Here is a 10,991-nt window from a genome sequence, read left to right on the forward strand (position 1 = left end):
CCTTGGGGCATATCATTTTTCCACAGCTCCTCTGGTCCTCTAAGAAAATATGGGCCATCAAACCAAATGTTCAGCATTTGCTGACTCGTGAAACTTCTTGATGCAATATCAGCAGAATTATCTTTACTCCATTGTGTATTTTCAGAGAAATCCTTAATTACTTTCACTCTATTTGCAACAAATATAGGAAATTTCTTTCTATCATTAAAAATATAGTGAAGAACTGTTGTAGAATCTGTGTGATAGAATGTCTAGTCCACTGTAATCTGAAGCTCTTTCAAAATGTGTTGTGCGAGATTTATGGACACCACTGCACCAGTCAATTTCAGTCAGGGTATGGTTGTTGCCTTTACAGGACACACTCTAGACTTTCCCATCAGCAGAGCAGTAGAAATCCTTCCACTGTTATCGGAATGTCTTATGTATGCTGCAGCACCATAGCCTTCATTACTAGCATCTGAAAACATGTGCAGCTGTGTGGAAGTCACTGTACCAAATCCCTTTGGTTTGACACATATTGGAATCTTTAAGTTACCCAGGATTGGTAAATCATCAAGCCACCTTCTCCAGGGCTTCGGGTATTTTTCGGGAATAACATCATCCCAACCCAAGCTGCTATCATGACAAACTTCACAAAGAATTCTCTTAGCTGGCAAAAGAAAAGGAGCCACAAAACCAAGAGGATCATAGAGAGAACATACTGTTGACAAAATACCTCTCCTTGTAAGTGGTTTTGGGTCCAAGCTTGCGGAGAAAGTAAAGTAATCATTTTCAATATTCCACTGAAGACCAAGAGCTCTTTCTACATGAATTTCATCATAGTCAAGATCACATGTTTGAAGATCTTTTGGACGGTCCTCTTGTGGGATTGATTTCAACACAAGCTTGCTGTTATTCACAAACTTTGTCTGCCGAAAACCTCTTTCCTTCAATGCTGCTGTAACGTCTTACACAAGTCTTAATGCCTGCTCTTCTGAAGGTACAGACTTTAAATAGTCATCCACATAAAAATTAGTCTTAATGGTGCGTTCTACATCTGGACCATACTTATCTCCTGCATGGTCAGCTGCTGCCCTCAAAGCATAATTGGCAATGCTAGGTGATGATACTGCCCCAAAGATGTGAACACCCATTCGATACTCTGTAATTTCGCTTTCAAGTTCACCACCAGGCCACCATAAGAATCTTAGGTATTTATGTTGAACCTTTGGTACCTGAACTTGGTAAAACATAGATTCTATGTCACCCATCAAGGCCACCCTTTCTAGACGAAATCTGATGAGCACTCCAATCAGGGAATTGATCATATCAGGACCTTGCAACAACTTGTCATTAAGGGAACTACCCTGGTATTTAGCACTACAGTCAAAGACTACTCTAATCTTACTTGGCTTTTTTGGATGGTAGACACCGTGATGAGGTAGATACCATGCAGGTTGTTCATCATACGACTGATCCTCCAGAACCTTATAAGCATATCCTTCAGACACCAATTTCTCAACAAATTCCACATAATCTTCAGGGTACTTTGGATTTAGTTTCATTTTTCTTCTTTGCCATTGTGCTCGTTTCACTGCCTGTTCTCTATTGTTTACCAAGTTAACTTTATTGGTTCTAAATGGTAGGGGAAGCTGGTAGTGTCCATTGGTAAACTGAATGTTTTCTGCCACTTCTTTGAGGAACTGTTGATCTTCTTGTGACAGACCCTTCTCATCAGGAACTCTACCAACATCTTTCTCACTAAAATCTCTTTCAAACATATGGACCACAGCTGCAGAATGAAAACATTCCTTTACCTTTTTAACTTCCTGAAGAGAGACATGGTGACATGAAATATTGTTCTTCTCTGAAGAGTATTTAAAATGTAGAGGGCCACTAACAGTCCATCCATGGTGGTAAAGAACTGCATATGAATCTGGACCCTTAGCTGGAAGCACCTCTAATGGTTGCGGTGCTTTAGGGCAATTACTGCCAATCAACAAACCAATCTCCAAATCTTCTCTATAATCAGGAATTAGATCAGCAATATTCCTCAGACCGGCTACCTTTTTGAGCAATTTTGGTTTTGATATCTGTTGATGACTCACTGGGATATCTTGACGAGTAAAAGTTTTGGCAGATAAATAGTGTTGTTTCCTTCCATATCTGTAACACACAAATTATTCACAATGTTTACACCATGCATGGTTTGAAGTTTTAAACATGTCTCTGTTCCAGATGCATCTATCTGCTCTCGTAAACTCTCTGTGATGAAACAACCAGTGCTGCCATTATCAAAAAAGGCATAAGTGTCCAAAACTACTTTGTTGCCTTTCTGATATACTTTTACTGGGAGAATAGCCTGTAATACTGTATTTACTTCACTAACATGATTGGTATTAGGCTACATGTGCTAACAATAATTTCACTTGCTTCTTTGCTACATGAGCTATCATTCTCTTTATGTAGCTTCAATCCATCGATATGCAGTGATGTGGGATGCCTCTTAGAGCATGTCTTACATTGCTTCCTTTTCACACATCCTTTAGAGGTATGGTTGAGACCAAAGCATCCAAAACACAACCTTCTCTCCTTAAGGAAATCTATTTTTTCTTCAGAGGTCTTCATAGCAAAATTCCAGCAATCATTAAGATCATAGTTTTTCTTGCACATTGGACATGATTTCTCTTCCTCAGACACTATTGATGGCTTTCTATTTTCTGGATTCAGTTCTGCTTGGGTAGCAAAGTTTGAGCTTTTGCTCTTTTGTTGACAAGATATGAATTTGAAGCTACCAGAGCTGTTTTCAGGCTTTGAATAATTATTTTTAAGAGCAAACTTGCTGAATGCTGGGTCGTATGCTGCCCTTGCTTTTTTATAAACAAATTCAACCAAATCTGCAAAATCAACTCCTCCCTTTTCTTCCCTCAAATGTCCAGCCAGGCTACACCACTTGTTCTGAAGGAATGTTGGAAATTTTTAACAACTTCTTGAAGGTTAGGAAGATGATTTAGTACTTCCATGTGTGACAAGTTGGTCAGGGCATGTCTGCACTTGATAAGGAATAAAGCAAATGTGTACAAGCTATGATAATCTTCGTGTTTCAGTGCAGACCAAGAAATAAGTTTCTTAATATATGCCATCGACACCTTGTAGGGATTGTTATAGTCTTGACTGAGAAAATTCCTAACTGTAGTATATCCTTCTGAAGAACTCATATACAAGCATCCACCTATCAAGTCTTTGGCTTCCCTTCAAGTTGTTGATCCAAGTAGTACAGTTTGTCAGCATCACCCGAAGCATTTGGAGTAATTCTGGCATCAAATGCCATCATGAAATTGGCAAACTCAATAGGATCACCTTTAAATTTTGGTACTTCTATGCTTGGAAGCAACATTGATGCAGTCATGTGTTGCTGTGCTTTCAGGAGCATCTCTTGTTGGGACTGTAGTTGCATATGAAGATTTTGCTCAGGGAACTGACTCTGGCTAGAACTACAGGGAACGTTCACTTTCAACTGAGGAGTATCTGCTGTTATATCCGAAGGCTGTGGCTGGAACGGGTCTACATTTGGAATCAACTGGGAAGAGTATCTTGCAGCACGATATCCGAGATATTGTCAGCTTCAGCATAAACTCTCTCTCTTGCTTGAGACATTGCAATTTTTGTTTCTAATTCCAATTGCTCTTTCATTTTTCTAAGTATAAATTCTTGCTCTTCCCTCTCCTGCTTAAGCTGAGTTCTTGCTCTTCCATCACTTCTGCTTTTTCTCTCATAGCATGTTGAGCCATCAATTCTGCCAGTCTAGCTTTCTCTTTGAGGCGAGCAGATCTTACACTAGTTCTGCTGGACTTGGTCTTGCTAGTGGATGAGTAACAAAGTCTTTTTCTATTATGGTCTGTCGTCAATTGTAATTCACTTTCCTTGACCCAGTTATTCATTTCTGTAATGAAACGATAAATAGATACTGTATTTTCTTAATGCCTCTTATTTACTGTATTTCGTTCACTGGAATCTGTTAAATGCTTCTCATATTGCTGAAAAGATTTATCATAATTATCACGTAATTTGCACAAAATAATGATTTCAGACTTCACCAGATGGAAATTATCACAATTATCCATTAGTCTAAAGAGCTCATTTCTCCTTTTGGTCAGGGCAGACAGAGCAGCAGTTTGGGCATTTTTCAAAGTTTTCATTTGCTCTTGTATCACTTCGAAACAATCTTCACTGACTATAGGCACAGGAACTTCGCTAGATTCCTGCATTTTCAATCACAGATTTTCTTGAACTAATGTAGCTGCCGTTTTCTTCAAAGCCACAGGAATGAGATGTAGAAAAGACAGATACTGTTACTCACGTCACACTTTATTAAAAATTTGATTAAAGTTCAAGTTGATATCACAAGACACTTTAAACCAACTTGAAGCTTTAAATCACTTAACACTAAGCACTACAATTTCATTAGTCTAAAGAGCTCATTTCTCCTTTTGGTCACGGCAGACAGAGCAGAAGTTTGGGCATTTTTCAAAGTTTTCATTTGCTCTTGTATCACTTCGAAACAATCTTCACTGACTATAGGCACAGGAACTTCGCTAGATTCCTGCATTTTCAATCACAGATTTTCTTGAACTAATGTAGCTGCCGTTTTCTTCAAAGCCACAGGGATGAGATGTAGAAAAGACACAGATACTGTTACTCACGTCACACTTTATTAAAAATTTGATAAAAGTTCAAGTTGGTATCATAAGACACTTTAAACCAACTTAAAGCTTTAAATCACTTAACACTAAGCACTACAACTTAAGATGACCATAACTGTAAAAGCTTATAGTTGGTCAGTACTCCAAGACCAGAGAACCAATGATGAGGACTTTGCTAGTAGTGCAGGGCAACGAGGTTCAAGAAACTGAAAACAACAAAATACAAACTTACTAAATGTGTTATAAAGAAATTCCATAATAAACAAAGAATTGATAATAGTTTGATTTAACTACAAAAAACACCACAAACATGAAATAGAATATATACAAATTTCAGTAAAGAAATAAACTTACATCTGTGTTACTCTAAGCTACATCCAATACAAGCGAAACGAATTTCCAAAGAAATGTTCTTTACACTTTGAAGACTTCTACTCTGTCAGTCATCAAAAAACCTTGATCCTATTTCTAGAACATATAATTGTTACAGTGTAATTCCAACACTGATAACTACCAGGATAAACATTCTTTTCAAGAACTACTCAACAACAATTGACAAACGAATTACAGCAGTAACAATCCAAAACAGACTGAACAATGTTTACATGTAAAACGGATAAAATATTTACAATACAATTTAACCCTAATCACCAAGTTTAAAAACAGAGCTTATTAAATGATCATATACACAAATGGTTTCTATAAAATGCTGCATTTACAATATATATATATATATATATATATATATATATATATATATATATATATATATATATATATATATATATATATATCTATATATATGTATATATAAATATATATATATATATATATATATATATATATATATATATATATATATATATATATATATATATATATATGGTGTTTAGAGTTCATATATGTCAGAGAAAGTATGTGATATACGGGCATGTGTTTGCTTTGAACGTAACTTATATAAATCGAAAATAAATGTAATTTTTTATTAGGTGTATTTATTCAATTTTATAATTAAAGTTTAAATAATGATTATCCTAGCTTTAATCGTGCATCCATATGAAATACAGATTTGGGTAGCTGGGTAATTGTAGATTGAATGAATATTTGAAGGGGAAGAACACAAGAGAAAAATCTCATTCTGGTGGCTACGGATCCACTTAATACCTTCCCCTTCCAAATCACGATTCAATTTGCTTAAACCTTGCTTACCTTGATAGGGCGTCTGTTGGGAAAAGTGAGAGGATGAGTTTCTCTGCCACTTCTAGATCCTTTCATATAATTGATATGTCTATTTTGAAAAATTTGATTTAGATTATCCTTTTCCTTCATCATTATTATGCAAATAAATTTATCTATTGTCAGAGTTTTGAAGAGGGATTTACATACATGTAAGTATCTTTACCAGTTGATTATTTTATTAAATCTGCATTTCAACTGATTATGTATTCCAAATGTTTCTTCCAAAGTTCCAATTACCCCTTTCCAAAAAGATTTTTAATCCTTTTATATATATATATATATATATATATATATATATATATATATATATATATATATATATATATATATATATATATATATATATATATATATATATATATAGTACCTTATTTACCTCTTGGTTCTTTGTCCCATCAACTTTTATTTCCATACTTTTTCAATGACCAGTCAGTTTAAATGCATTTGGCTTCATCAGTATCTCTTACTAATCTTTAATTCCAATTTTTTATGTCTCAAAAGTGTTTAAAACTCCTTAACCAGCGGCTCTTTCATCACTATGAAAAGATCCCGTTGTACCATCTACACATTCTATTCACTGTTTGGTGTCTTTTTATATGCACAACATTTTTACCCTTGCCTTAAACTTGGTTTGAAGCTAAAGGAGTCACTCTCACATCAGGATATTATGACACTATCTATGTTTCCATGATATCAACTCCTATAGAAAATTGACTTTTCCGTGACATTCCTTTTTTCTTCATAGTCTAGTTGCACAAACAAAAATTATTTTAAAAATGAATAGTAATATTTTGGTGACATAATGGGTTGCTTTTGTCATAAATGCGATATATGTTAATTTTTCTACATCTTTATATATTGTATTCATCAAGAATTCCATTTGCAGAATTCAGACTTTATATATACTTACAAACACACAAACATAAACTATGTATATATGTATATATATATATATATATATATATATATATATATATATATACATATATATATATATATATATATATATATATATATATATATATATATATATATATATATATATATATATATATGTATCTATATATATATATATATATATATATATATATATATATATTTATAGATACATATATATATATATATATATATATATATATATATATATATATATATATATATATATATATATATATATATATATATATATATATACATATATACATTTTTATATTCCTATATACATACATACATACATATACCAAAGGCACTTCCCCCAATTTTGGGGGGTAGCCGACAACAACAAGAAACAAAACAAAAAGGGGACCTCTACTCTCTACGTTCCTCCAGCCTAACCAGGGACTCAGCCGAGTTCAGCTGGTACTGCTAGGGTGCCACAGCCCAACTTCCCACATTTCCACCACAGATGAAGCTTCATACTGCTGAGTCCCCTACAGCTGCTACCTCCGCGGTCATCTAAGGCACCGGAGGAAGCAGCAGGGCCTACCGGAACTGCGTCACAATCGCTCGCCATTCATTCCTATTTCTAGCACGCTCTCTTGCCTCTCTCACATCTATCCTCCTATCACCCAGAGCTTTCTTCACACCATCCATCCACCCAAACCTTGGCCTTCCTCTTGTACTTCTCCCATCAACTCTTGCATTCATCACCTTCTTTAGCAGACAGCCATTTTCCATTCTCTCAACATGGCCAAACCACCTCAACACATTCATATCCACTCTAGCCGCTAACTCATTTCTTACACCCGTTCTCACCCTCACCACTTCGTTCCTAACCCTATCTACTCGAGATACACCAGCCATACTCCTCAGACACTTCATCTCAAACACATTCAATTTCTGTCTCTCCATCACTTTCATTCCCCACAACTCCGATCCATACATCACAGTTGGTACAATCACTTTCTCATATAGAACTCTCTTTACATTCATGCCCAATCCTCTATTTTTTACCACTCCCTTAACTGCCCCCAACACTTTGCAACCTTCATTCACTCTCTGACGTACATCTGCTTCCACTCCACCATTTGCTGCAACAACAGACCCCAAGTACTTAACCCGAGAAATGCGGCAATGTCATTTTACTACAGTCCCGTGGTGCGGCTATCTTGACAAAAATACAATGTTTCAGAATCTAACCCATAACTATACCAATGTTTTTGTAATAACTTCGTGCATGTATCATCCAAATATTTTATCTTACATCTTGTTTGTTAATTTGTTATAAACCATCAAAGTTAATTTTAAAGCGCGACGTGGTATCTTACGTGAGGGCCAATGGGTGAGTCTGGATTGTCTTTCGTGGGTAGGGGGGATGGGTAGTATGATGGGTATCACCCACGGTATCACGGGACTGTTTGCGCCCGGTAGAGGTTAGCGATTTTTATTTACTATATTCCGTACTATGTAATGAAGGTTTTAGGCTATTTTTAACAAATAGCCTTTACTATATATTGAAAAGTGTCGTGATAAAAAAAAATACTTTATATTTTCAAGTCCTATGATATAGAATTGTATCTATTGCTGAAATGATAATGATAATTTTAGTTGATGTAGTCACATTTACTATTTACAAACACTTTATTTGCTTCGTTTTTTTCCCTTTATCTATTCATAAAGTGACTATTATTACCATTGCAATTATTTTAAATCTGTTCAAAATAATATATCATATTTAGAGAGAATATATATTTTTACTTACAATTTTGATAAACCAATTTAGAATATTTGAAGGAACAAACCGATCAAAAGTAATGCAATATCATAGTGTTTTACAAATATATATATTAGTTGTAACCTAAAATGTCATAATATTTAAAGTACATAAAGAGAGCAATAATTATATCATATTGAAAACATGATAATTATTATTGGAATCTTGTATAGAGAAACATAGTAACTAATAAACTCATGACCTGGCCTATGTGTTCAGACTAATTACAGTAGGTTTTTATGACATTTTTAAGCATTTGTATATAGTAATGCGTATATCAAAAGCATCACCGCATATCAAAATATACAGTATTTACGGTATATACAAAAGAAATAGAAAATTATTATTGTGGATATACATAATGAAAACAGGCAATATAAAAAATTTCTTAAAAAGATTATTCTCCCCCCCCTCTCTCTCTCTCTCTCTCTCTCTCTCTCTCTCTCTCTCTCTCTCTCTCTCTCTCTCTCTCTCTCTCTCTCTCTCTCTCTCTCAATATTTATTTTGGGTATGCCAGTGACGAAAGCAGTCGGTTGGACATGAAGGCACATTACATTACATAATAATAGTAACTCATACTCCTTGTAAACAACCCTCCACTTACTTATAATAAAATTATACTTTGTAAATAAACACTAGCGGATATTCAAAACAAAAACATTCGGTATTGTTGTCGTTAATATAAAACTAGGCAACCGCCGTCCTGACGTAGGATTTGAGAGTTGCCACAGGTTTTATTTCCCTCCCTACACAATATATTACGATGTGATATCGTTGGTGTGTATGTGTATGTATAATGTTATATGTTTTTTTTTATCATTTATGTTTCTAATATGTTAATATAAAACCAGTTTTAACTGAAAATGATTACAATTCGCCTTTTTCTCTTGCAAAAAAGTTAAAGTCCATATATGGAAAGGTTTTATATTATACATAATTATATAGGTAAAATAAAGTTATAAACATTAAAATTTCTACCAGTAATATTATTTTATCATAAGAAAATAATAAAAGTCGAATAATTTCACAAGGGAATTTGCAAGAAGAGATAGAAAATTGCGCTCTGAAGAGGCTTATAGCAGTCTCCCATACAGCCGCTCAAGAGGCTTGTAGCAGTTCTCGGGTTAAACTGATCCACCTCCTCAAGTAACTCTCCATTCAACATGACATTCAACCTTGCACCACCTTCCCTTCTCGTACATCTCATAACCTTACTCTTACCCACATTAACTCTCAACTTCCTTCTCTCACACACCCTTCCAAATTCTGTCACTAGTCGGTCAAGCTTCTCTTCTGTGTCTGCTACCAGTACAGTATCATCCGCAAACAACAACTGATTTACCTCCCATTCATGATCATTCTCGCCTACCAGTTTTAATCCTCGTCCAAGCACTCTAGCATTCACCTCTCTCACCACTCCATCAACATACAAGTTAAACAACCACGGCGACATCACACATCCCTGTCTCAGCCCCACTCTCACCGGAAACCAATCGCTCACCTCATTTCCTATTCTAACACATGCTTTACTACCTGTGTAGAAACTTTTCACTGCTTGCAACAACCTTCCACCAACTCCATATAACCTCATCACATTCCACATTGCTTCCCTATCAACTCTATCATATGCTTTCTCCAGATCCATAAACGCAACATACACCTCCTTACCTTTTGCTAAATATTTCTAGCATATCTGCCTAACTGTAAAAATCTGATTCATACAACCCCTACCTCTTCTAAAACCACCCTGTACTTCCAAGATTGCATTCTCTGTTTTATCCTTAATCCTATTAATCAGTATTCTACCATACACTTTTCCAACTACACTCAACAAACTAATACCTCTTGAATTACAACACTCATGCACATCTCCCTTACCCTTATATAGTGGTACAATACATGCACAGACCCAATCTACTGGTACCATTGACAACACAAAACACACATTAAACAATCTCACCAACCATTCAAGTACAGTCACACCCCCTTCCTTCAACATCTCAGCTTTCACACCATCCATACCCGATGCTTTTCCTACTCTCGTTTCATCTAGTGCTCTCCTCACTTCCTCTATTGTAATTTCTCTCTCATTCTCATCTCCCATCACTGGCTCCTCAACACCTGGAACCGCAATTATATCTGCCTCCCTATCATCCTCAACATTCAGCAAACTTTCAAAATATTCCGCCCACCTTTTCCTTGCCTCCTCTCCTTTTAACAACCTTCCATTTCCATCTTTCACTGTCTCTTCAATTCTTGCGCCGGCCTTCCTTACTCTCTTCACTTCTTTCCAAAACTTCTTCTTATTCTCTTCATATGACTGACCCAGTCCCTGACCCCACCTCAGGTCAGCTGCC

General features: G+C 35.4%; 1 protein-coding gene across 1 annotated transcript in view; it reads right to left on the reverse strand.

The window, feature by feature from the left end:
• LOC137643082 (uncharacterized) overlaps positions 1 to 3,197 on the reverse strand; it is a 3,648-nt gene extending 451 nt beyond the window's left edge. The window contains exons 1-4 of the mRNA XM_068375927.1: positions 3,171 to 3,197; positions 2,369 to 2,937; positions 952 to 2,145; positions 1 to 168 (exon numbers count right to left, since the gene is read on the reverse strand). The exon at positions 1 to 168 is cut by the window's left edge and continues 451 nt beyond it. Of these exons, the coding sequence (XP_068232028.1) occupies positions 1 to 168; positions 952 to 2,145; positions 2,369 to 2,937; positions 3,171 to 3,197 (1,958 nt within the window). The remainder of the gene's footprint in view (positions 169 to 951; positions 2,146 to 2,368; positions 2,938 to 3,170) is intronic.
• Positions 3,198 to 10,991: the final 7,794 nt, after the last annotated feature.

Source organism: Palaemon carinicauda, chromosome 6, assembly GCF_036898095.1.
Source record: "Palaemon carinicauda isolate YSFRI2023 chromosome 6, ASM3689809v2, whole genome shotgun sequence".
Classification (NCBI taxonomy): Eukaryota; Metazoa; Arthropoda; class Malacostraca; order Decapoda; family Palaemonidae; genus Palaemon; species Palaemon carinicauda.